The 26,615-nt window shown below is 44.6% G+C and overlaps 1 protein-coding gene across 3 annotated transcripts in view; it reads left to right on the forward strand.

The window, feature by feature from the left end:
* The first annotated feature begins 1,781 nt into the window (after positions 1–1,781).
* cpeb3 (cytoplasmic polyadenylation element binding protein 3) overlaps positions 1,782–26,615 on the forward strand; it is a 32,070-nt gene continuing 7,236 nt past the window's right edge. The window contains exons 1-7 of one of the 3 annotated variants that reach the window (XM_083695447.1): positions 1,782–1,839; positions 2,096–2,952; positions 7,844–7,997; positions 14,336–14,392; positions 17,924–17,947; positions 19,406–19,573; positions 21,854–21,943. In XM_083695447.1, coding sequence (XP_083551573.1) covers positions 1,815–1,839; positions 2,096–2,952; positions 7,844–7,997; positions 14,336–14,392; positions 17,924–17,947; positions 19,406–19,573; positions 21,854–21,943 — 1,375 coding nt within the window. In that variant the 5' untranslated portion in view covers positions 1,782–1,814. The remainder of the gene's footprint in view (positions 1,840–2,095; positions 2,953–7,843; positions 7,998–14,335; positions 14,393–17,923; positions 17,948–19,405; positions 19,574–21,853; positions 21,944–26,615) is intronic. The other 2 variants (XM_083695448.1, XM_083695449.1) reach the window with 2 other exon arrangements.

The following is a 26,615-nucleotide window of genomic DNA, read 5'->3' on the forward strand; positions in this document are numbered from 1 at the left end:
GAGTGAGACGCTCCGGGCGCATTACGATTTTTGTATCCGTCGACTGGGTTGCGCATACGATTATCGTCAAAAGTTCAAGTCAGGACGCGTTCAGATAGTATTTTAGTGTCTGTCAAAAAACGGATGGAGCCTATTGTTTTCCTATGGGCCTCATACCATGACATCGGTTCATTCGTAGCCTATGTCTGTGTTCTCCTGACGTCTAAAGGAGAAATTAGTTGAACTTATGACGAATAAAAACAAGCCAATTAGTAGTTTGTTTTTCATGTCTGTTTGAACAGGCCCTCATTTGATGTAGGCCTATTATAATTGGCTTAATCGGTTTTTGGAGACAAGAAAATCCTGTCGGAACAGGGCTATGCTGCGTGCAAGCTGTAATGGTGCGTTCGAGTGGTCTTCGGAAACCCGGAGCTTCCCAGTTAGTGACGTTGGTAAATACAACATGAGTGTGTTCAAGTGCTTCTGGTGCTTCGGAACAACTCTTCAATCAATTCGATATTGCACGTCACCAGATATTGAGATAAATGTTGTAATGTTGACATCATAAGAAAGCTTCTACTTTTGGTGCTCATTATTGCATTCAAGAGACACCCGGGGGAACTACTTTCTCAACCATGATAAAACTGTACAGAAATGATGGAAACTGTTATTTGTCAAAATCTGTGTTTTGGCTGCCATTTATCCACCGAGAAGGTGAAAGGTAACAGGATAGGTCACAACTCTTAAACTGGTATCGGGTATAATCCTTCTACCTCGAGTTTCCCAGTTCCGATTTGAGGCTCGATCGAGTGCTTATTGAAAACTGGTATTGACTTGAACGCACCATAATTCAGTCCGGCGTATGGTACGTCATTCAGGTAGACAAATTGGAGTGGCTTATACAATATATTTCAGTAGTTTTATTTTTGTATTACTGAGTGGAATTGCAATGTTTTCACATGGCAAGATTCTATGCAAAGTTATCAACGAACCTCCTCACTGAATAAACCAATTTAGAGTTTTTGATGAGCCACTACCCACTGGACAAAAAGCCAAATGTGGAATCACTGTCCACATTTCGTTGATATTTTATTCAGTTTTCAACAAACACACATTCCATTTGAAATAACCTAAGCCTTGAAAACCTGTAATTGGTTTGTGGTTGATGCTGATAAAGGACATTGAAACGCAACATAATTTTTGCTAGAAAAAGACTAATGACATTGCAGCCTATGACAGCTCCTTTAATAGTTTTTCGAGGGCATTTTGTGCACCAGGAATGGCACAATGTTTCATTTGGTTAACTTGGTCCCTTTTGTAACATTCAAGCTTTTTAAAAGCTTCCCAGTGGTTGTAATGACTGTTTTCTGACTCTCTTTGCAGTTATGACATCCATGTTATGAAGGTGGAGCTATATACTGTCTTTGGTCAATCTCAAAATGTGGATCATTCTTAAGACACCTGCAATGTTAGCTATGAATGACTTAAAGAATCTAGCCATTAATGTCTACAGTAATGTCATACAGGCTGCCATAGTAAGAAAAGTGAAGGTCTACTTCAGCATTAATTTCCGAGTATCAAGTGAAAGGCTTATTTGGTAGGACCTTTCCATAATGTAGCTATAGGCCTATACATTTGCTGAGTATGTGTGTGTCGGGGGTGCAGTGGGTCAAGGTGGCGTGTCTCTTTAACATTGTCGAATGACACAGCTGTATTTATTGACGTATGCAAATTAATTTAAGGGCGGTCCTAGGGAAAAAAACAGGAACAAGAATCAGTTTCACATTGCAGTTCGGAGTTCCTGTGTGAAGGGAAACGAGACGTGGCGAATATTGATGATATCGGTGTCCTCATATTCATGTGAGGGGAGCGCTGGTGTTTGAAAGAGTGAAACTATTTAATGTGTTTAGATGAACGTAGTTTATGGTATCATATCGGTGGACATAGATTTTTTGTTGTTAAATGCAGGTGATCACGAATTCGCCTTCCAATTGGCTGGCCTCAGCAATAGTGGGAACATATCCTTCTCAGAGTTGTCCTCGCTTAGATAACACCCCGGTTAGTGTATGATATAGGTTACTCAATAATAACTCGTCTCTGTTTTTCCCCGTTTCAGCTGAGCAAACCATGCAGGATGATTTACTGATGGACAAAAACAAAGCCCAGCCTCACCAGCAGCCAGATATAACAAACGTAGACCCTCCCTCCACCCCAACCCCCTCATCGGAACCCCCTACATCGGAGGAGAGCCCGTCGTGTGTGACAAGCCAAGCAGCTTTAGCGCTGAACAATAAAGAGAAAGTGCCGATGGAGTCGCCGATCCTTCCCGGTTTGAGTTTTCATCAGCCGCAGGAAACCGGTGGCACCCTGTCCCCCTCATTCGGAAGCACTTGGTCCACTGGAACCCCGAACATCGTGGACGATAGTTTTTATCAAGGAATACCCTCGGTGAACGGAACGATGCTTTTTCAGAATTTCCCCCACCACGTCAACCCGGTATTCGGAGGCAATTTCTCACCTCAGATTGGTTTGGCACAGTCTCAGCATCAACAGCAGCAAGCCCAGCCACAGCAGCAGGCGCAGCAACGGAGATCCCCCGTAAGTCCTAACCAAGGTCCTTTTCCCCAGAGAAACGCTTACAGTCACCAGACCGTCATGAATAGCAAGGCTTCATCTTCATCTGCATCATCGTCAGCATGGAATAATCACCAAAATGCAGCTTGGAGCACAGCCTCCAATCCATGGAGCGGTCATCAGGCAGGCAGGGACCCGCGGAGAGCTGTGGGCGTCGGGGTTGGTGTCGGTGTCGGGGTGCCGTCTCCCATAAACCCCATCTCCCCGATGAAGAAGCCCTATTCTAGCAACGTCATAGCACCCCCAAAATTCCCGAGAGCTGGTCCCCTCACCCCGAAATCTTGGATGGAGGACAACGCCTTTAGGACGGACAACGGCAACAATATGCTGCCTTTTCAGGTATTTTTTTCCATTCCAATTTTATCCATGCCAACAATATATGTTTTATTGTTAATTAGGACATTGGCCTGTAAATAGCCTAGCAAGAGAGACTGCTGAAGTAGCCTTATTGATTTGTTTCATGACCGTCAATGATAGAGAAACTGGGAAAACAATTGGTATGATTGAGTGATAATAGTGGCACGTACCTTTTAAGGTAGCATGGACTGCATTATAATGTCTTAAATCATCTCATAATCGTCCTGAGCTATTGTATGCGCAATATTTCATCAGCTGCTATTTCGTATTTTTTTTAATGCTAATAGAGCTTTTAGAAAATGTTTGCCAAAACAACTGACGACGCGCATTATTGTATATGCTATAGACTAATACCGTATTTAATTTCCGAATTTCACTCCTATATGACTTGACCTTCAGAGCCTTGTGACACAGTAACATCAATAGGAAGGGGACTGTCATTTTAAGGATAGTTTTTTTTATGCAGTGAACAGCGTCTGTTGCGTAGGATAGCCAGTAGGCAGAGAATATAATTTGAAGTGAATCATGATCAATAGCCTGTTCATCAAAGCCGAATAATTCCATTGGTAGAATGCTCGAAACCAGTTTGTTCTCTTTTCTTTTCGCATATATTGCTGTTCTGCACAGTAATTGCATGAAATGGTTAAATGTTCTTCCCATTTTGCCAGCTCACTCTAGGGGTGTTAAAGGGCACACTGCTATGTGATTGGTTTGTTTTGGTGTAGTGGGTGGGTCTTAAATTGATCTTCAATTCACCGTTTTGTGTGGTCACATGATCATGACACTTGGTAACCAAATTATCATGAAAATATCAACCACATATTGTCAAGAAGAGGACAGTCAAAGCTAAACAGTTTGGGGCAGTTGTCACAATTGACAATACAAACTTGCGGTTATCCAAATGGGCGCACCACATTTTTGTGTGTGCAAAAATTGAACATGAATGAGCCAATTTGATTACTAAAATATGTTGATTAATTAAGTGTGTAGGCTACTATGAGATTATGGTACTGTGTAGTGCTATCGCTGCAAATACAGCTTGATCTTTTTCTAGACCAGTGTTGTTCCCCTAGCCCCTATCATTTTTTACTGTTTGTGACTGATGGGCTGTGAGTGGGGCTTACGTTAGCACACAGGTGATAATGAAAAACTAAGAGCAATGTAGCATTGCTGTGATAGCTAACAATGTTGACTTCATTTCACTTAAATGTAGCACGTTTTCCCAGATATTATAGTACTTCTGTTTTTGTCTCCATCATCCTGAACAGCAAACAGCAGAAATCTGAAATATTGAAACATATTCCACACATTTTTTTTTTTTTTTAAAACCAAAAAGAGATATTGCAAAGTAACATCATAGATATACAATTGCTCATGATTGCTTATTCCTGTACCCCTTGTTGATAAACAAAATTATCAGACCAGTGTACTGTTTAGGAGTCTCCAACCTCAGACATGGGTGAATTCACTCTCCCACTCACTGAAGGGCAGTATTTGGTCCACCAATCAAGAGAGAGAACAAGAGAATAGAGTGTTAGCCAAAATGCTTAACTGTTACAGAGGGGACAACATGTGCCAATGAAACCCAGCCTGAGTAGGAGGGTGAAATTCCAACCTGCTTGAAGCATACAGCATAGATAACGATTGTCTGTGTCAGTCTCTCTCCTTACCCTTCCTCCCTTTGCTGCTATTTATTTAGCAATATCTCAGTTGAGTTTCATTTTGTTGGCCTTTTTTTACTCTCTATTTAGTGAGGCCGTGGTGGTGGTTATCACTAGGACACAAGGTCTTGGGGCCAGATGTCACCCTGCACAGAGTGCCCTGTTTGCTGAATTGAGCAAAGAGGAGTGGTCAGGGTCACTTCAGAGTATCACAACAGCTGTTTGATGAACAACTTATGCCTGATGTAGGTTAGACTACAGTACCTGTTATTTCTCAGCTTTATGTCTGCTGAGGAGTCCTCTCCCAGCCACACATGACTGTAGGGTAGGTTTGAGTGTGTGCTGCTGGCATGTGCTCATACCAGACTGTTGTTGGCTGCTTATAAAAGGTCAGAAATGTGAAGAATTCAACTTAACATGTCCATGTTAAGTCTGAAAAAGCAAAAGTCACATGAGCATCTCAGAGGACACCCTCATTCCGAATGAGAGTCAGTCAAGTCAATTGTGTGACTTTTTGTGATCCTTCTCATAATCAGATTGGATGTTTGCCTTTTAACAAGTTGACTAGCAAGTTTTCTTGTCAAATTGATTCTGATGCTGATGCAAATTAGCTAGAGTTTCAACATTGGCCATATTGATATGGGTTTGGGGTGGGCTAAACCCAGTATAATTGGCTTTTCGTTTCTTGTGTTAGGAAAACTTGTTTGTGCTACCTTGCCTGGTTCCCATTATGGTAATTATTTTTAACCATGGTTGCTCTGCATGGTAGTTGTGTGAAGTTGCAATTTCAATATACTGTCATTTTGCTAGGCAACACACAGATTAAATCATAGATTTAGCAATACCAGTGTCATAGATGTTTTTATTTATTGAACCCAGGAATAAGCATGGCAATAGCTATGCTTACATGATAATCCAGTGATACCACACCTGTGCACTGTACAAACCGGTAATCAAAAAAACAGTGTTTGTCAAAGATCTTTGACAAAATCAATGTCTGCTTCACAACTGTATATGGTCACCTTTAGCTGGAAAGGTCTCCCATAGCAGAGGTAAACCATCTTTAATGTTTGGACAGTTTACAATCTAAACGCTTTCTAGTGTTCTGGTCATGGGTCAATTGCAGGGATGAGTTGAAGAGAACGAGCAGGCATGATTGCACGGTCTGTATTGCACATGCTGTGTCTCTTGTATATGTAGTGTGTTAATGCAACAGTGAAAACAGTAGGCCTAACAGTTGTCTGATTGAGGAGATGTAGTATATGGTGAGTCCATCTCCTCAGGATTTGTGTTGCCACTGAATAATCCCCCTTGCTGTGTTCAGGAGAGAGCGTGTGTTGGAGGGGAGGGAAATGAAAAGCTCAGCGTTTTAAGTGTTTACCGTTTGTACCAAGTGGGCAGATTTTTATCTGTACGGCACTGCCGGATCCAGAGTGGGGAATAACACTTTTGAATGCTCAGCCGAATGTGCAACAATAGCACTGATGTGCAAACAATGTGGCCCCGGCTAGGGCAGTGGACATAGGACAGCTAGCTGCCAAGGCTAGCCCTAACTCTTGCACTCGTACTGAGTCACACTCTGTCATTCCCTCGGTTGCTCTCACTCTCTCCTACCAACTCACCTAGTGTAATCTAGATGAGGTCTCTCACTCTCTCCTACCAACTCACCTAGTGTAATCTAGATGAGGTCTCTCACTCTCTCCTACCAACTCACCTAGTGTAATCTAGATGGGGTCTCTCTGATCCCCTGATTACAATTTAACACTGCCTCAAAATGGGCCAGTCGTATAGAACCAGGAAAGTAGGCTCTGTAAATCATCAGCCAAAATATAAGCCAAATGGCAAAAAACCATACAGAGACCCTAGAGGGCCGTACCCTCCACCCTCATGCTGTGAACTTTGGCAAGTCAGATGAGTGTATGGCACCCATTGAGTATGATATGATGGATTGATCTCCCAATCAAACAGTGCTTTTTCCCTTCTGAGAACCTGCCTAAAGGCAGTGTGAATGGTTAGAAATAAAATCCAGGCAACTCAGCAAGTGGACATGTTCAAAGGCAGGGCTATGTGGTCAGATTGCAGTCCAGCTGGCACTGAAGGACAATATATTCAGAATCAGAATCAGGATGTCACAAAGTACAGGAGGACAGCGAGTAACACAGGGTGGGGGACTAGACAGGGTCCTCCAGATGGCGGCCCTAGGGAGTTGTTTATTAGTGTTGCTGAAGATCAAGCAGGTTTCGAGTCGAGTTGCATCACAGACCATGCCTCCCTGTCATGATCATGTTTGTCCTCAGTAGAGATGTTAAAAGTGATCTATTAGGAAAATCCCAGCTTGATGATTGTTTTGTTTTTTTAAAGCGAGGCTTATGTGGCACTACTCCAGGGATGGTTGTACACAGTTGGCAAACAGCACACTCACAGAGATCACTTCATTCTTGATGTTAGTTTGATGAATCCTGAAATGGTGTGACTCTACTCTTGAAACCCTGTACTTTAGAGCCAAGTGACATCAAATTTAAAGGCGTGTGTGCGTGCGTGCTTTTTCTGCACACACCAACAGAAACCTGGGTACTGAGGAGCCCCCTAGGCTCATGTAACTGACACATTCTCTCTTTCTCTTAGTTTCTGTTGACTAATGTCTGGTCATGAATTTCTGATTAACTGAGATTCGTTGAGATGACAGAAGCAGTATGTCTTTGCCTGTCTTTATGCTTCAACAATGTAAGGGTGTGTTGTTCGTACACGAAAGCCGCTGTCTTTTGGCCTGGAGCGAGGTTGGCTAACCAACCAGAATGACAACAGCAAGGCAAAATGCAAATCCAAGCATGTTTCCCATGGTGTCTGTCTGTGCTGTGTGAAGATGGACATTGTGGTGGTCTCTTATCATTTGGGCACAAGTGTTGAGTGAAGCACTCTCTGTTGGTTCAAGCCCTGATTTTGTGGACATGCCATTGCTGAACTCTCAGCTCCTCGAGGGAGCAAATGGTGGAGGTGTGTGTGTCTGTGTGTGTGCATATGTGCACCTGTGTTGCCAACAATGGTTCCTCCTCTCTCCAGTCATCACCAGACTATCAGATGTCAAGTGGTGATAGTGTCATGCATCCACAGTGTCCAGCAGTGAGTGATGATGTTGTCCTTGCTCTGATTGATAACGATTCTGATTGAAGTGAGATCTCTCTAACCCCTGACCTCTCTCTCTTCTCTTGCAGGACCGGAATCGGCCCTTTGATGCATTTAGCTTGCACTCTTTGGAGAATTCCTTAATGGATATGATAAGGACTGATCATGACAAAGGTAAACCACACCCAGCTGGTGGCCCACCAATGACTATCGCTGATATTATATGGAGGAATCATTTTGCAGGTTAGGAATACCTATTCTTACATCCTCGCTTATTTTGTTGTTTTGGCTTCATTGGAATCGTCTTTGATATATATTTTTTTGCTTTATTTGCTTTTTCTACCATACAGAATGGTTAATCTTTTTGCAATCGCAAATCATGATAGATTAGAAACGACCTTATTAGCTGCAAAATTGTGCGTGTGCGCGTTTGTGCACGCGTGCTCTTTTTTTAATGTTCCTTCTTTCCTCTGCTTATCTGCATTTCTGCTGAATTTAATGAAGTTTTCATGATGAGATTTCTGCTTTTGTTTCTCCGAGTGGGAATACATTGTCACATTGTAAATATGAATGTTGACAAGAAACATTCATATGTGTCGTGTGTGTGTGTGTAACTTATTTTAGCATTAATCCATCACAGACTTTTCTTTGGCACTGTGATGGCATGCTTCAACGTATGGTCAGGTTTGCCCCTGTTTTTTTGTAAGTAGCCTAGATGAGGAAGAACACCAGAGAGAGTGAAACTGTCAGGACAGCTGAACTCAAATAGGCTAGATCAGACACTTCAAGGCTCAGATAGATTTGCTGGACAAATGGGAAAACAATTCAGCTCTAAGAGTTAGCACAGTCAAGGTCTGTCATAAAGAAACAGCACATCAAAGCACTGATAAGCCGAACTAATGGAGACTAATACAAATGTAGTCCATTGCCAAGCTTTGTCGTTGCAGGATAGAGAGGTCATTAAGAGCAACATTGTTGTTGTTTTGTAATGGAAACTTATTTTAAGGCCATCAAATGTGTGTCAGAGTCACTGATTCCTTAAGATAATATTTTGTCAGAGTAGGTCACATGCCCTTTTTTGAAAAAAGTCACTGCTTTGGGTTCAGCTGGCCCGATGGCCTTTGTCAGGGTCAATGTTGTTCTTTCGCCTGCCAGACAATGGAACCATTCGGGAGGCGGGGGATATTATGAATAGTAGCCTGTTGCTTTCTCATGCTAAGATTCTGTTTTTCCAATCTTGTGTTGAGAGAGCATTGTTTCGCCAAAAGGTCGTCCCAGCTGGGCCTAACTTCACTAGAGAGGGGGGCAGGGATCTCTTGCAAATGTTACCCTGTGGTTGTTAAAAAACAGCTAGGTTGTGAGAGAGAGGAAGGCTGGTCCATGACCAGATGGTTCCACATTCCTGCCCCGCACTGTTTACCTCCCATCCCCATGTACACAGCTTGGGGCTTCAGAGAGGCGTGCAGCCTGTCAAATATCAGGTCTTCCCTCTTTTCCCCCCCAGTTCCCAGTGGCTAGGATTGAGACACTCACAGATAACTCACCAAATCTCTTCCCATGTTATTTTTGTTAAGTGAGACTGAACCATTCCTGAGTATAGTATTAAACAAACATGCACACGCCCTGGTAAAATCGGCCTACCCACTATCTCCACAGTGGTCAGGGAGACATCTCTTACATAGGCTACCTAGCTATCATTGTGACCAAAGGAGTTGTTTTCCTTCAGTGTTTTTCTGATTGTTTTTCTGATTGTTTTTCTGATTGTGTGTGTGTGTGTGTGTGTGTGTGTGTGTGTGTGTGTGTGTGTGTGTGTGTGTGTGTGTGTGTGTGTGTGTGTGTGTGTGTGTGTGTGTGTGTGTGTGTGTGTGTGTGTGTGTGTGTGTGTGTGTGTGTGTGTGAGAGTGAGATAATGAGAGGGGATAACCTTAGGTGTGTTGAGAATTGGGATGACACAAAGAACCCTGCTCTATCTGGCTGTACCACTGAGATGGACTAGGCTCTTTTTGAATTTACTTTTTATCTGAGCACTTGTTTGAAGAGGAGTTGGTTTCAGGGGGAGGGGTGGCACTTCATTCTTGTGATCCTCTCAAACTCCTGAATGCTCATTAATCCGATCGGAATGGCATGCATGGGGAATTTACGCTCTTGTTTTGAAGGGGAGGGGAGCCGGCTGGGATGTCCTTAACAAACAGGCCTTTTTTAGTGCCACATATTGGAGTGCATGGTCCCAATTTGGGTCAGCTGAGCTCACATGTGGAGAGTTAGGCCTCCCCCACACCACTGTTCCTCCCCTCAGCCTGGAAAAACACCAGCAGCAGCCTGACAACAGCCACCACCACAGCAGCCACAAAAGTCCAAGCTGTGGCCACAGCATGAACACACCCCTCCACAAACAAACACACACACACACACTGACTAACTACAACCTGCTGCACATACAAACACCTACTGTACCCCCTATACCCACACATTACAGCAAATACATTTGTCTAAGTAAGTGAATCATCTATACATCAGTCATCATAATTCATTCAACTGTAAATAGGTATTCCGGGCTGAGAGAGATTGATCACCATGGAAACTCTTCATGGAAGATCAGACGATCCACTGTCTTTGTCTCAGCCACACTTAAACACATTTAAATCTCATGACTAGTGCCACCAAATCTGTCTACACTGTATCCCCTATTCCCACCCATGCACATACAAACATCTACTGTACCCCCTATACCCACACATTCAAATTCCATGCCAAACACTTCCACATAAACACTCTTTCTCACAGACTGTGACTCATTAACACTCAAAACATATTCCCTCTCCAATGTTTTGCTCATTGACACACACAACAGAAAGGATGCTGTCTCTTTTGCTCACAACCACTTGAACACTTAACACTGTCGTTGACCTACAAAGTCCCTCACAGTTGAACTGACTCCTTTCATGGTTCTTTTTTGAGTGGGGCAGACCCACTCTTATATTTTTCATTTTGATTGGATAGAGACAGTGGAGAAAGACAGGAAAGTAAGGAGGAGAGGGTCTATCAGCAGGGCATGGGCCGGATTAGAACCCATGCCGACATGGGCATATGTGTGCGCACTGTAGGCCATGGTGCTAGACCACTGAACCACCCCAGGCCACACTGTGGACCACAATGGATCATTTACAAATGGATCATAGTCTCTTTGTTTAAATGGGCTGCATTGATTTAGTCATGTTGAAATTACCATGAATTTCAGCAGTGCAGAGAAACGTGATGTTAAAACAACTTACTTTTGTTAAAAAAAATAAAATTAAAAAAATTCATTCATTCATTTGGGGACTGCTTTGGATTTTTAACACTGTCTCGTCTCCAATGTTATAGTGTTTATCCTGGTTATGCTTCCACTTGCCACTTCAGAAATGTACGCAAATGTCACTCTCTTCATATTAGTTGGTTGCTTCAATAAGGTTGGTTACTTCAATAAGGTGTGATATTGTTGGCATTGGTGCACTTGCAGGTCGGGGTAGTGCACAAATATGGATTTTACATTCCATGTGCCCTTGTCTTGTGTATTACCAGAACAAACTCTGCACAGAACTGGGATTTGTGAACTAGGTGTCCTTTATTTGAAAACACGCAGAATGCAGAATCACATCTGTTAACCACAGAAAAGGGTTGTTTGTCTTAGTTTGTTTATTGACAAGATCATCAGTCAATGGATGAGTAAAGACAAGCAAGCTTTTATCAGGAGGGAAACAAGAAGCAAGCATAACACTATCAAAATAGTTACAGTCATATTAGTCAAATCTTAAACTCTCTAGGTTAAGAATAGTGAAGAATGAGTATTTAGTCAACTTTGCTTGGAACGATAAGATAGAGGCATAGCCCCAAAGTTTAGGTTACTTTCTCAGTCCTCAAAGACAGAAGATCCCATCTGCAGAAGAGTGGAGGGAGGGGCAATGCAAACTTTTCCTCTGGGATCAGAGAGAGGTCATAGCAGCCGGACCCCAAGGTGAAAGGTCATACTCCAGACCTTTAGCCAGTCTGGACCAGGCTGGCTGATGAGCTGGACTTGATCCCTAGATTGAAGAGAAATGCAGACATATACACACTCTGCTATGCCCTCTACCGCTCCCACACACACGCTTGGGTCATATTTAGGGTTTGCCTATTAGCATTTAGAGAGCATTACTGACGGATTATTTAACGGTAGGTAGCCTGAGTGTGAATTCAGAGCCTCCCTCCTAGAAGCGTTTTTGTCAGGAGGGTTAACATTTCCACACCTCTCCGTTCTGCTGTGCATCTGCCTCCCCATAACTGCCGCTCTGGCTTTTCCAAAGGCAGGTTATTGGGGGCTTTAATACCCTCTTTAATGTGGAACAGAGGGCTAAAATGTGGCTGAGGTAGCGTAAGGGAGAGGTCCTGGTGTGAATCATGGCGTGATGATCACCACATGGAATCTAGAAGAAGTTTAACCCTTTATGATCATACTCTTTTTGTAATACGCTTCTCAAGATGAACGCAACCACTGAGAACCAGTCCATGTAATCCACTTGTTAGCTAACTGTCAATGGGCTAGTGTTGGGGACTTTCTACATCCTCAGTGGTAAGATGAGGCCTTACTCTGTCCCTGTCCTATCTCTCACTTCCCAGGTTTCTAGTCGGCTTGCACCAGACATGTATTTAGTCCTATATTCATTCAGTCCAGTTTTCTAACCCCTACTCCTCCTCACCTCATCCCGATCTAGGAGGGCACTCTGAGGTCATTGTTCAGTCTAGGGACTTGTTGGCTCTGTTCCGAAGGAAACGGATAACATGTATTTCCATAGCCCAGGCCCACTGATCACACGCAGTCTGAGAATAGCCACAGCCCTCGATGAGGAAATGTCACCAGAGCAGCACCCTGAAGCCACGTCTGTGAACTGGGGAAACAGATGGCACATGCCCAGGGCTATTTCAAGGACTAAGTGTGGGGCAACTGTACCCTCGGTCACCAGAACTGACCCAATCACTATCTAGGAGGCACTGCTTTCCTCCAGGGTAGCCTGAATATTGTGTTGTCTGTGAGCTAATGCTCTAATAATGCTGTCAATATTCAGGCTAATGTATTGGAACAATTGATCTGTGGTTGATTGACAAACTTTCTAGAAAGGTTGCCAAATCCACTGTTTGGTGCATGAAGACACAGCACACTGTGGTCGGTTCTTTTTGAGTGTGGCACATGTCTATTGCTTGCCACAAAACCATAAAATGAAAACACACATTTTCACTCAGAGTATGAGTGCATTTGATATACTTATCACAGGAGGCTCACCCTTTTGACATTGGTTAATTATGATTTTGGAGAGAGGGCTATGGCCTGCTGACTGATTCATTTACCTACAGTAGTTAGGCTACATTTATTGTGAGTATTAATTTGACTTTTTTTTTTTTCAAGTGTGATACCGTTATGTCACAATTCTGCCACATTAAGTAACATGTCTTCTCTCTTTTAAACCATGCACTCATTCATTAATAATAGCTGTAGGTGAGGCTGACACATACTTTTATGTGTGTGTGTGTGTTCCTGTGTGTTCACCCTGTTTTTCTGCTGAGAGACTGGCTGAGAAGAGTGAGGAAATCCACATCTGCTCTCATCTCTTGAGCCGTTGGAGGGAGTTTTGAAACTTTTGAAACCTAACTTTTGATACATTGCAACACAACTGATCGGTCTCTCACAGTTGAGGCTACACACAGACCTACGTATACGCAAGCTCCAAACCAAGATAGCTTCTCCAGCCTTTCTTCCTCTGTGGTATTGTGGAGAGCTGCACTGTGTGGCAACCTACGTCTGTTGGACCTGACACGTTAGTTGATGGGTTTCTCTTGAGCAATTGATGTGTCATTTCGATGTCTGCCTTTGCCAAACAAGGTTGCTGAACCATTCGCTTTTTCTTGTTCGTTTATGCTGCCCATGTGCTCAACAACCAGCCAGTTTAGGCTTGTTGAAAGGAAGAGCCTCCCATTTGGATTGGCTAGGGAATCAAGGGTGTGTCACTGTGGCTGTCGTTCAGTGATGTAGACAGGCACTTTTGTCTCTTTCAGCACAGACCTGTTGCTTGAGTGTAGGGCATGTCCGCAGCACACTGACAAGGCGTTGTTGTTGTGATGCTCTCACATTGTCACCACAGAAGAATGCATTGTGTGTGTGTGTGTGTGTGTGTGTGTGTGTGTGTGTGTGTGTGTGTGTGTGTGTGTGTGTGTGTGTGTGTGTGTGTGTGTGTGTGTGTGTGTGTGTGTGTGTGTGTGTGTGAGAGAGAGAAAATGTAATGCCTGTCTCAATGTTTTTGCTAGTATGAAACAGCAATGGGGTAAAAAGAGTTGTGTAGGCACAGACTTGGGTCAAATAGATTTTTAAATCCTGAGCGTTTGCTTGATCCTGCTTCTAGTGCCAGATGGGCAAGGTTAGCACTTTTGACCAGGCAAACACAATCAGCACAGATAAGTATTTGAAATCATACAATAATATTTGAACCCAGGTCTGATGAGGCACTGTGTTTGGAGGCTGTGTTTTTTTTTATGTATGTAGGTTGTAATGTGTGTTGTTGGTTTCTCTACAGGACGCATGGGTCTTAACTTCCACCACCCCGGAGCAGACCACATCATGCCATTGAACAGTGAGTACCATTCCAGATCATATGAATTGCCCTCTATGAATAGCCTAAGTCATACTGCTCATATCTATCGATGTATGTGTTTAAAAGAATTTAAAAGTAGATGACTTAACCCACCTATGAATGTATGCCCCATGATGACAACGAGAGGCTCCATACCACTACACAGGGCACAAATGCCCACCATTCCTAAGCCGGTGTTACCCCCTTGATACCATTAACCCAGCATGGACCTCTCGGGGGGGGGGGGGGGGGGGGGGAGAGAGAGACAGAGACAGAGACAGACACAGACACAGTCAACCTCTGAATACTGCTTCTAAAAATACCCGACCTGTAAGACTAGATACCCCCACTGTTCCCCTTAGCTAGCTAGCAGATGGTAAACAGCCTTAGGAGACAGGCACAGAGATGACATGCACTCCCATGTGGGAGAGGTCACATGGTTCAGTCCAGTGTAGGCTCAAGGCCAAGGTCATTTAAAAAAAAAAAAAAAAAAAAACAAGTGTACAGTAAACATGTTGTCCCATGAATGATGTAGTGCCCCTCCTTGTGTTGTGTGAATTGGTGACAATTATTCACGTATGACAGAAAAGTTACCAGAACCTTTAGTGCTTATTTGAAGGACTTGACAGTATTATTTGAAAAGTGGTCAGTTGGCCAAAAGGTGCAGTCTGAAAAGGTTTGTACTCTTCTCTTTGCACCCTATTATGACGTTTTTAATGATAACAACCTATCACTTTAGCCAAACATGAGATGAATCGGCATCACCTCAAAACTCCTAACAATGTATCTCAAGACTCATCATTCACCCAAGTTTCGTAAAAATTGTCCCAGTGGTGCCGGAGATAAAGCATGTGACATACGGGAAGACAGAGACCAATCCATAGTCCACTCCCCGATTTTATTGTGGGGGACAACAAACACAGCAGCTACTCCTACGGAAATGTATTCTTCCGGTAGTTACTATGTTTCTACTTTCTTATTCTACTTACATTCATTACCCACTAATTGGTTCATTACCAACCAATCGAGAGATTGGAGTGGCCTCCAGTGAAGTGACTTGCCCTGAAGTACAGCAATTCAGCATCGGATTGAATACTACCGTGAAATCTTTTGACACAATTCTTTTCCCACTCTTGGTTAAGCTTAGAGGTGAGGATAGGTTAGGGTAAGAGTTAAAGTTAGGGATAGCCTTACAATCAAACCAGAAAAGCAGCCTATGACAATTCTCATTTGGTCATGTACGTGTGTAGCTAGCCCCTCAACCTCATATTTCAGAAGTGTGTCACTTTCTCCTTCCTACCATGTATTTCTCTCACAGTTGTGAGTGGAGAATAACCTCAGCCTTTCAGTCTAAGATGTCTGTGAAAGCGTCTGGGTGTCTGTGGTGTCTGATGGAGCGCAGACATCTGGGAGTTGTAGTTGAGCTCTGGTTCTTCTCAGTCACCTGGTTTCATTTTACAGCAGGGGAAGTGGGGGAGAGAGGAGGAGGAGAAGAAAGGAAAAGTGAGAAGATGTCCAATAGAAAAGCTTCCTGGCATCACCTTTTACTACTGTCACTGCTTAACTCTGCAGTGTTTTGTCTTCAATTTGTTCTTTTCTTCATTGTCATTGTCAACACATTTCAGATTGACGTCAAACAGCTGTGTCAGAGGATTACACTTCAGCACAGATCTGCACTGATCTCTGTTTGGCCCTCTCGGCTGCATTTGACAATGTGTTTAGACCGCAAGGCTTTGAGTTGAAGGGAAGTGGTTAAACTCCCTGTTAATCTACTGTATTGACTTCATCTCTCTCCATTGTCTGGAGTGAAGCCTTATAAAAATCTGTGAGAAATACAGTACATCCTCTCTTTTTTGGTCTACCCACTTTTTGTGGCTCAGGTGGGGAGTGGAACCGTAGGCAAAGAAGGACCATAACATGGATTTATGGTTAATAATGTTCTCTAGGCTGTGTTAGGGGGTAGCAGTAGCCCATCTCTATATGACAGTGCTTTGAAGCTGTGTAGACATGCACTCATCAAGCCCATGGGATTCACTGGTTTTGGAGTCTACTCACCCCCTCCTCCCCTCTTCTCATCTCCCCTTCTCCTCCCCTATATTCTCCCTCACCAGGGTGACTGAAACGGTTTCTCAACACTACTTGCTCGATCAGTGTGTTCTACCATCTCCCCTTGTTGCTAGGTGCCTTTGTCTCATGTGGGGTTAGACAGTGAAGAGTATAAAGCATAGAATATTGGTCCTCTAGTCTGGGCTGAGAAGCCTGATCGTTTTAATGAAAACTCAGTGAGAGAAGAGGCCTGGAGATAATATCTCCTTCAAGAACAGGGAGATGGGGGGCGCACACATAATGGGTCTGGCACAATGAGGCCCATATTGCTTTTAGGAGAAGGTCGCCTGCTCTGTGTCTGTCTGGTATTGTGGCTACAGAAGTGAATATACAATCCTTGTTATTCTGTATTTGTGGCCTCATATGCCACTTTTTGCCTCTTACATCTTGTTTGAATTTTCAGAGGCTCATTAAGGAATTCCTGCCTGGTCAACCCAGACTGTGTTATTTAGCCAACTGTCATTGTCATGCCAAACATCTGCGCTCATGGCAATTTACAAATTTGTAATCTTTATATTCAACATCCAATCAGCCACCCCATGTAAAATCTGTCTGCATAATCTATCTGTCTGATTGCCACAAAGCCAGACTGTTTGGCATGATAATGACCAGGTCAAAATTCAGGTATGTACTGTAGGTAGTTTAAAGTTAAGGACATATACACACAGTATACTCCCACATTGGCCAAATAATAGCATTTCCTTTTGTTAGTATTTCCATAAGTATATGAATCCAAGGTTCATTCTGAAAACCCAGGACGACAGCTAATTAGTACTGAGAGAAAGGGCACAGATCTAGCCTAGTTATTAGAGTGAGTGTTGTTGTTAGGCTTATCTCTGTCTGCTGTACCTTTGGCCTCCTGTCCAGATTGGGATCTACGTACCAAGCCTTTCACCCAGAGTGTTTTCCTCCCACAGCCCGCAGGCTGCCGGCTGCCAGTCACCTCCATGCCTTCTTATCCAGGAGGAAGTTTCCACTCATGCCTGGCCTGCCCCGGGGAAATGGCTCTAATGTTTCACCCCTTCAAGCTTATGACTAACCAGAGCACTTGTAGACTTCGCTGTGTCCTATGCCTGTGGTGTCCCATAGTTCATGAGTATTCATACCAGACTAACATTTAAAAAAAAAACGTGAGCCATTCCGTGTTTATCGACTGAGATTATGATCTTGGTTATGCCGGTGCATATCAGAGCTGTGTGCCTGACCTCGGCCAATGCAGGTGCAGCAGGTTTACTGTGGGCCACGGCCAGCCTATAATGGTTCTCCTATTGCAGATGGTTAGGTGTGGTCGTCTGTAGTGTCTCTGTTGCCATAGTGATGTTTCTAGTTGGCTTCCCACAAAACCCATGTCTCTGTCTCTCTCCCTCCCTCTTCCCCACTCTGTCTCTCTCTCCCTCTTCTCTTGCCCACTGTGTTCACAAGCAGCCAGGAGCTATGGTCGCAGAAGAGGTAACGTGTGGAGTTTTCACTGTGTTTCTGCTTTCCAAAATGACGGGGGCATGAGCACAATTGCTAGCTCTCCACACGGGCATTTCTCCAGGGGGCCAAGGGTTCTAGTGTGATCAATCACAATCTGCTTCCATCTGTGCCATGATTGGATGAAATCATATTCATTTACACACCATTTTGTTTTCACATAATTTCTTAAACCTTTTGTTTTGCTTAATGAGAGAAAAATAATCGTTTGCAAAAGTCACCGTGCTACTAGTGATAATGTATGTAATGGCTATATAGACATCAAGATGGCTTCTGCTTGTGTGTCCTCTATGAATCCATAATAGTGTGATCTGGCACACTGATTAATCAGCCATCTCCATGTGTTATGAACCAAGTACATTTGGAGCTATCCAAAAAATATGCATGTTTGTATGAGCATTCAAAACATTGAGGAAGTACGCTGACTCAGAATTTTCTCATGTCTTGAATGGCAAGGTGCTGCGGACAAGTTCTTCTCTCATTAGGAGTGTTGAACTTTTCTTAGCCTTAGGAAAGCCATGGTAACATTTGCAACGTTCTTGCAATATTGTGCTTTTCATGACGGGACTGGCAGACATTTAGGCTGGCTGCGTGTTTGTTACCACACATACTGTATCACAGCATCACATCTCAGTAAGTCTGCTTATCTGAAGGATATCAAGTCACTATTCAGTTGCAATGTTAACATGTAGGCCTAATAAGGGTATTTACCTACAGATCATATATTTCAAAGCACCACTCAAGACATACTGTCACCTGCAGGACATGACATGACATGACATGACATGGCCATAGTGTATGATTACTGTATTCTACTGCTGCGACTGTGGCCCATGAACCACCCTCCAACCCTCTGTACCAAGTGCACCTTCCAGCCCCCCACCCTCCCACCCTACAGCCCTCCCTACCAAGTACACCTTCCAGCCCCCCACTCTCCCACCCTACAGCCCTCTGTACCAAGTACACCTTCCAGCCCCCCACCCTCCCACCCTACAGCCCTCTGTACCAAGTGCACCTTCCAGCCCCCCACCCTCCCACCCTACAGCCCTCCCTACCAAGTGCACCTTCCAGCCCCCCACCCTACAGCCCTCTGTACCAAGTACACCTTCCAGCCCCCCACCCTCCCACCCTACAGCCCTCTGTACCAAGTGCACCTTCCCCATTTAAACCCATGTGGGCAAGTGCATACTTCAGGGTGGAAAAACGGGATGTAGAAATAGTTTGAAGAATGAGCGCTGATGCAGCATGATGGTGAACTCCCTGTCAAGTGCTTTCCCTGTACTTTGTCTGTTATTGTTACTATAGTAACTCCACGTATCCAGCCTTTCTCTCATATTCTCCCTGTCGACTTCTCTCCTTTTTCCTTATCCTCTCCTCCCTCTTTCTCCCCCATTTCTCTCTTTCCTGTCCTGCCTCCCTCTCCCTATCTAGGCCGTTCTTCTCTATTTCCCTTTGAGGATGGTTTCCTGGATGACGGCCATGGCGACCCGTCTCTGACCCCGGGATTAAACTCGCCCACACGCTGTCAGAATGGCGAGAGGATGGAGCGCTACTCCAGGAAGGTGTTTGTTGGAGGGCTTCCCCCTGACATTGATGAAGGTATGGAGGACACATTACACACAATACAAGCACCAAAGCTTTAAATGTTTTGAAATAATTTAGTTTTCCATTGCAGATCAATCGTACAGAAATCGTTTGATTGTACAGTCTGCTCTGTTACTCTGCTGGTTCTTAATGCTTAGGGACTGGTTCTGTTTGCCTGCAGGTTGTCTCTGTCAGTGTGGGTGCTGTTCTCTAGACTGGATAGGCTAAATGCTCACTGGGTTGATGCAAGTAAGCTGGCAGTTAGTCTGTCAGCAGATGTGATAGTTTCTTAATTCACACAGAGTGTGAAGAGTGCTTTAGGGGGTAGAACTATGAGAATCTGGAATGAGACTTTGATAATGTGGCATCCATGAGGATTAAACACACGCACAGACACTCACATGCATGTGCTCGCGTGGGTGAGCTACGCACGCACACACACACGCGCACGCACACACACACACACACACACACACACACACAGGGTTTGTGAACAATGAAATATTTATACGTTTCCGCAGCACAATGACCCAGTGAAAACAACACAATCCGTCTGGTCTGGAGTCGTGTTTTAATGCAGTGGATAGCTGTTGAACTACACAGCCAAAAATAGAAACTTTTTGGGCATTGGTTGTGATGGTTTTAAAAGATCCTCCATCGTCCCTGTGCCCAAGATCACCTCCCCAGCCTGCTTAAATGACTATAGACCCGTGGCTCTAACCTCAGTGGTCATGAAGTGCTTTGAGAGGCTGATTAAGGAATACATCTGCTCCTCCCTCCCTCCGACCTTGGACCCACTGCAGTTCGCATACAGACCAAACAGATCTACGGACGATGCAGTCTCCCAGGTCCTCCACACCACTCTCTCTCACCTTGACAGTCAGAAGGGGGGCTATGTGAGAATGCTGTTTATAGACTACAGCTCAGCGTTCAATACCATAGTCCCCACCAGACTGGCTGAAAAGATGATTGGTTTAGGACTGAACATTCCCCTGTGTGCCTGGATCCTGGACTTCCTGACAGCCAGGCCACAGGTGGTCAGGGTGGGTAGACACACCTCCAGCACACTCATCCTGAGCACAGGGTCTCCCCAGGGCTGCGTCCTTAGCCCCTCCTCTACTCCCTGTACACCCACGACTGTGTGGCTAAGTCCAGCGAAAACTCCATCATCAAGTTTGCGGACGACACAGTTGTGGTGGGGCTGATCTCAGAAAACAATGAGGAAGCCTATCTGGACGAGGTGGCGGACCTGTCACTCTGGTGTCAGGAGAATAGCCTCATCCTGAATGTCTCCAAGACTAAGGAGCTGATTGTAGACTTCAGGAGAGTACAACATCCAAGGACCTACACGCCGCTTGACATCGGTGGGACTGCTGTGGACATGGTGAGCTGTTTTAAATACCTGGGAGTCCACATCACAGAAGACCTGACCTGGACTACCCACATCAGTTCACTGGTGGGAAAGGCAAGGCAACGCCTGTTCCATCTCAGGCAGCTGAGGAAATTCAAAGTCTCCCGGAGGATCCATCAGTCCTTCTACTCTGGAGCTGTGGAGAGCATCCTGGCTGGCAACATCACCGTCTGGTACGGTAACAGCACGGCCCAGGACAGGCGAGCTCTGCAAAGGGTGGTACGCCTGGCAGAAAAGACCATGAGAGCTCCAACCCATGTCCTGTACACCAGGAGGTGTAGGACCAGAGCCTACAGGATAATGAAGGACCCTCACCACCCGAAAAACGGACTGTTCCAGCTGCTGCGGTCAGGCAAACACCTCCGCTGTCAGGCAGCAAGAACAGAGAGACTAAGACTGAGTTTCTTCCCCCGCGCCATCAGGATCATCAACGATGACCCCACCAGTGCCCCCCTCAAGTCACTCACACACTCACTGACATCATAACTCATATGCACACACACAATCATCCGTCTGCTGTTTATATTGCTTATACTGCTTATACTGTTCATATTGTTTATACTGTTTATACTGTTCATACTGTATATTTTTTAGTACTTCTATTTTATTTTATTCTATTCTTTATTCTATTTTAAAACTTATTGTATTGTTGCACTACTCTGTGGCACTGTCACTTTTGCATTTCACTGTATACTTGTATGCACGTGACAAATAAAGAATCTTGAATCAAAGAGGAAAATGGACATGGTATCTTTTTCTTTCTTTTCTTTATCACCTGTTTTACATGCACATCATATTAGTGAATATGTGTGTATCTATGACTAATTGTCCCACAACCATGGTAACCTAACCTCTATTGCATTTTTCTTTTTCCTTTTCTGAAGATGAGATTACCAACAGTTTCCGTCGCTATGGACACCTGGTGGTGGATTGGCCCCACAAAGCGGAGAGCAAGTCCTATTTTCCACCTAAAGGTAATGACAGACTCCGACTCTTTCTGGAACCACCTTTTCTCAATGAACAAATGTTGAATTAAGTAGATAGTTATCACTCACTATTAGTTATTCTCTATCTGCATTTACCCTGTCATGAGCAGCCCAGACCACCTCAGTCCACTGCAGATACAGGAGTAAAGCACTGATTGAATAATTTCTCAGAAACTATACTACGCTAACACACGGTTACATGAGGGGTCACATAGGTCTTATGTGGAGGTGTCTGCAGTTATCTCATGGAAATATGTGTACCATGATCAGTTCCTTGCTCTCACACAGACTCCCATTCACATTCCCACACAGGCTCACTCAGGTTGTCTGCCACAGGCTCCTGAAGGGCACTTGGGTCAGAGAGTGTTTGTGTGAATACCTGGAGTGTGTGAAAGCTTACTCCTGGCCCTCGGCTGTCCTCAGTCTCATATGGACAGATGATCATAACGGAGGAACAGCCCCTTCCAGGCCTTGTCACTTCGCAGGCCTCCAAACAGCCCTACTATGTCATATTAGGGAAGCTATTAAAGCCAAGCTGGAAATAGCTGACATTCCTCAGGCAGATGGTAATACGCTGCATCTGGGGAAGCTGTGAAACCTCTGCCAGTTTCTTCCCCTCGTTTTCGATTTTCCCGTGTGTTTTTTTTTTGGTGGTAGACATATATCGAATATCCAGAGCTCAGGAGGAAAAATGCAGCATCCTTTTAGGGAGGCTGCCATGTAAGGGGACTCTGGTGAGCCACAAGGAAACCACCTCTCACTGTGAAGTGCGGCGCCCACATGCGGGTTGGTGTTGGAGGGCCACCTACATCTTTTAATAGGGGCCCCTCTTCCTTTGAAAACTGCTGAAATGAAATCCCTTGTTTACACCGCACTCATAATGCGTCAGTGTGAACTTGGCATCTTAGCTAGCTAGAGCAATTGGATAGTGGCAAAGTTCTTAGCTTAAGTGACTTGAGATTTGCGAGATTACATATCCTCACGTGTGTGTGTGTCTGTGTGTCTGTGTGTGTCCTCACATGGGCTCTAACTGGTGCTTGCAGATGTGGGATTCATATCAAGTGGTCATCAATCTCTCCATATTAAATGTTCTTCCAAGCTGACTGAATGGAAGATGGTGGTCACTTTTCCATCCTGTGCTGTATTAAATGAGCAGTTATGTGTCTCTGTACAATTATGAAACACTGTCCGTATTTGGTTTTGTGATGACTCATGCTGTGGCCCATAGGCCTCGTGTGTAGGGCATAATCCATCAAGTTCTGAACTTGGATCAGTGAGCAGCCTTAGGTTAAACCTGTGACCTCTCAGGCCTGATCCTTGATGACCAGATCTTTAGTCAGTTGATGGGCCACTGCACTGTTCCTAGGTGCCAGAGTTGGGGTTTGGCTGTAGCCTCTCACCCTGTCTGTCTGCTCCATGATGTCACTGGCTGATGAGATCGGTCGTCATGGCACCGTACACACCTGCTCACTTAGCCCTCTTCTGGCTGGAGTCAAGATTGGCGGTGAGCTCTAAATGCTACCAAGCTATTTCTGTTCTGCGCAGAGATAGCAGAGCCTCTTCCTCCTCCCTCTAGGATTTTAACTGGCTGCTTTTAGGCTAATGTGCCCAAGCTTCAACTAGGTAGAGAGGCAAGGCAAACTGGCAGCCTTGTAAATGAGGACAGACAGGGCAACTTTTTTTAAGGAAAGCAGATGTTTGTCTTTTCACAAGCCCCCCCCCCTCTACTCCTATTTCTTCAGTGACAGAATTACAGACTCCTTCAGGGTTGTCTGCTCTCTCCCTCCCCTCTTCCCCTCATCCACACTCCCCCTCTCCATATCTCTCCCCCTTCCTCCCTCCTTCTTCTCGTTACAATGATACTATACTGGGCTCTCTGGTGTTGGTTGAAGAGGATAATTTGTGGATAGGGATTTGTTGATATGCTGTTAGGGATTTTTGCCAAGGTCTGCTCTCCTATCTGCTGTCAAGCCCTAATAGATAGGATTCTCTGATTTATTTCCTCTTTATCCCCTGGTCCTGCTCTCTGGGGTTGAGCTCTGAGCCCTCTTGTGGGGCTCTAAATCTGTTGTTGACAGGTTAGTTCCTGGGTAAAAGAAGATTAGCCTGGATGGGGAGGTCACTCTATATTGTCAACTGACACACAAGATTAAAACTAAATCTTCACAGTTTGTTTGGTCTCATGATTTCGATTTCAGAAAAAACTAACACAGCTGTTTGATCATGAGATAATCTATGGATAATCTATACGGTTTGTCTGTAAATGAGGTGAATCGTAGGGTGAGGTCTTGCACGTGTGTGAGTAAAAGTCTCTGCTGTTTTGTGAGGTTATGTTTAGGTAGTTGGTGAGGTGAAGTGTTGGCTATTCGCAGGGTAGAGTCAGTTGGTCATGTGTGCGGTCATTGCTTGGCTATTGGACCATGAGGTAATCTTCCGGTCTTTTATCTGTAAACAGATTTTTTTTTACAGCTGAAAATGCTGCTAGTGTATGTTTTCTTCTCCTCCCTCAGCGCAGTTGGGAGCTCAGCAGCAAAGCTCTATAAATCTCAGGCACGAGCCACTGCAGATCTGCACTCTCCTCTCCTCCCCTGGTGTAAGCCCCTGCACTGCGTAAGGCTGCCTGAAAAAGTCGGGCACAATCTCGAGGCCTGTCAAGCCTTCTCTACAGCTTCTGCAGTTTTACGTGTGTCCTTACATACGTAGCTAGCACGGTTCTGTAGTCCAGGAATTCTTTAAATTGCATAATGGATGGCATCCTGTGTGTGTGTGTGTGTGTGTGTGTGTGTGTGTGTGTGTGTGTGTGTGTGTGTGTGTGTGTGTGTGTGTGTGTGTGTGTGTGTGTGTGTGTGTGTGTGTGTGTGTGTGTGTGTGTGTGTGTGTGTGTGTGTGTGTGTGTGTGTGTGTGAGAAAAGAAAGATGTGATTTTAACAGCCTTGGAGTTGGTAAAAGGTGACACAGGTTAATCCAATATGGTACTTTGACTCATGGAGAGAACATGTTGTTCCAGCTCCGAAAGCCAAGAACTGCCTCTTCCATTTAGCTGGTAGCCCCTTCCCTAAACGTTGTAACCCCTAACTCTGTTAATCGACCTACCTACCCTTTCACTTTCCCGCAATATCTCACCCTCTTTCTCTCCTCCTTCTCGCTCTTTCTTTTTCTTTCCTCAATCCATCTGTTTGTTTTTATGGAGGTCATTCATGCTGTTTTAGAGTGTTTCTCTTTCTTTCTCTCTTCTATTTCTCTCTCACTTTCTCCCTCTCCCCCCCTCTCTCTCTCCCTCCTGCTCTGGGACAGAACACGCTGTTCCTTTCTCTGACTGCGCCCCTGGCTGGCTTTGCCTTTTCATGCCGTTTCTGAGAGTGCAGCCTTTTCTGAGGGATGCGAGTGTTAAACCACATGATTTCCCCCCCAATGACAAACCCTCTTTATGTAATAGCAGTCAGACGAGGACTGCGCAGAGCCTATATTTGTGTTTTCTATTCTGAGGGTATGAGGCAAATTGATGATGCGCACTAACTTGTTTCCATTATTCTCCAAATTGTGTTTTCCCCATGTTGGATTGAGAAGGAGCTGGGTCTAAGTGAACTAACAGCAGGGGGACGTAGATGGATAAGATATACTGTAGTGCTTTAATATGGTCATAGAAGCTATGTGCTCCTTTTTTAAGTGAAAATGTGTTTTTTAGTAGTTGATGTTTTTGGGGGGGCTGGGGCACTGCCATTTTGACACAGACAATGATGCATTCCACTGGGTGGTGCATCCATGTGTATGTTTAGAGTGAATTAGAATGTATCTTGTTTAACTCTCCTTTTCCAGACAGTGTTTTCTCTTCTTGTGCTTTATTCTCACCATTATGTTGGCAGGGTTCTGAAGCCTCTCCATGGTCGGACTGCTGTCATGGTCACATGCATTAATTAAAGAAGGGTGATATTGATGTAGACTATATCTTTCTCGTCATGGCTCTCTAAATGTATTAGAACAACTGCATTCTGACATATACTGTAGCATTGAACCCTGGAGCCTCATGCTCTGCCCATAATGAGTGATACACATGGACTCATCTGTCAGGTGCTGGGGTAAGAGAGGAGACGGGCATGAAGGCTGGGGGGATGAGGGGTTCAGTACTGCTCTAAGTGTCATGCACTGTCACTCTGACGTTTGTGTAAGACGTCATAGGGGTCTGGTACACTCTGAAGAGAATGGCAGTGCTGTGGAGGTGCACACTAGAGTGCTCTGTCTGCTCACAGGTTTGTGATGATGAAAGGATGACTAGGCACTGGCGGGGACCAGGGATGGTTATTTATTCTTGTCATGAAAGCACACATGCATATGCGACAACTCCTGCAATTATGCATACTACACACACACACACACACTTTCTTGAATCGCCACCCCATCTGCAGCAGTTCTCTCAGGAATGCTTTAAGTAAAACATGACAGTTGCACATTCCTCCTTTCCACTCCATTCCTATGTCGGTCGGGGCCGGACGTTGTGTATTTCTAAAAGCAGCCCTCGCCGCTTTTACACCAGAGCCTCTGTGTCCTGTGGCTCCTGTAGCCGTGACAGCCCTCAGCACCATATGTCCTGTGTGTGTGTGGGCCTCCACAGCTATCCACCCTGCTCTCCAGCTCATATTCCCCCCTAGCACACTGGTGCCTC

The sequence above is a fragment of the Argentina silus genome (assembly GCF_951799395.1).
Source record: "Argentina silus genome assembly, chromosome: X".
Classification (NCBI taxonomy): domain Eukaryota; kingdom Metazoa; phylum Chordata; class Actinopteri; order Argentiniformes; family Argentinidae; genus Argentina; species Argentina silus.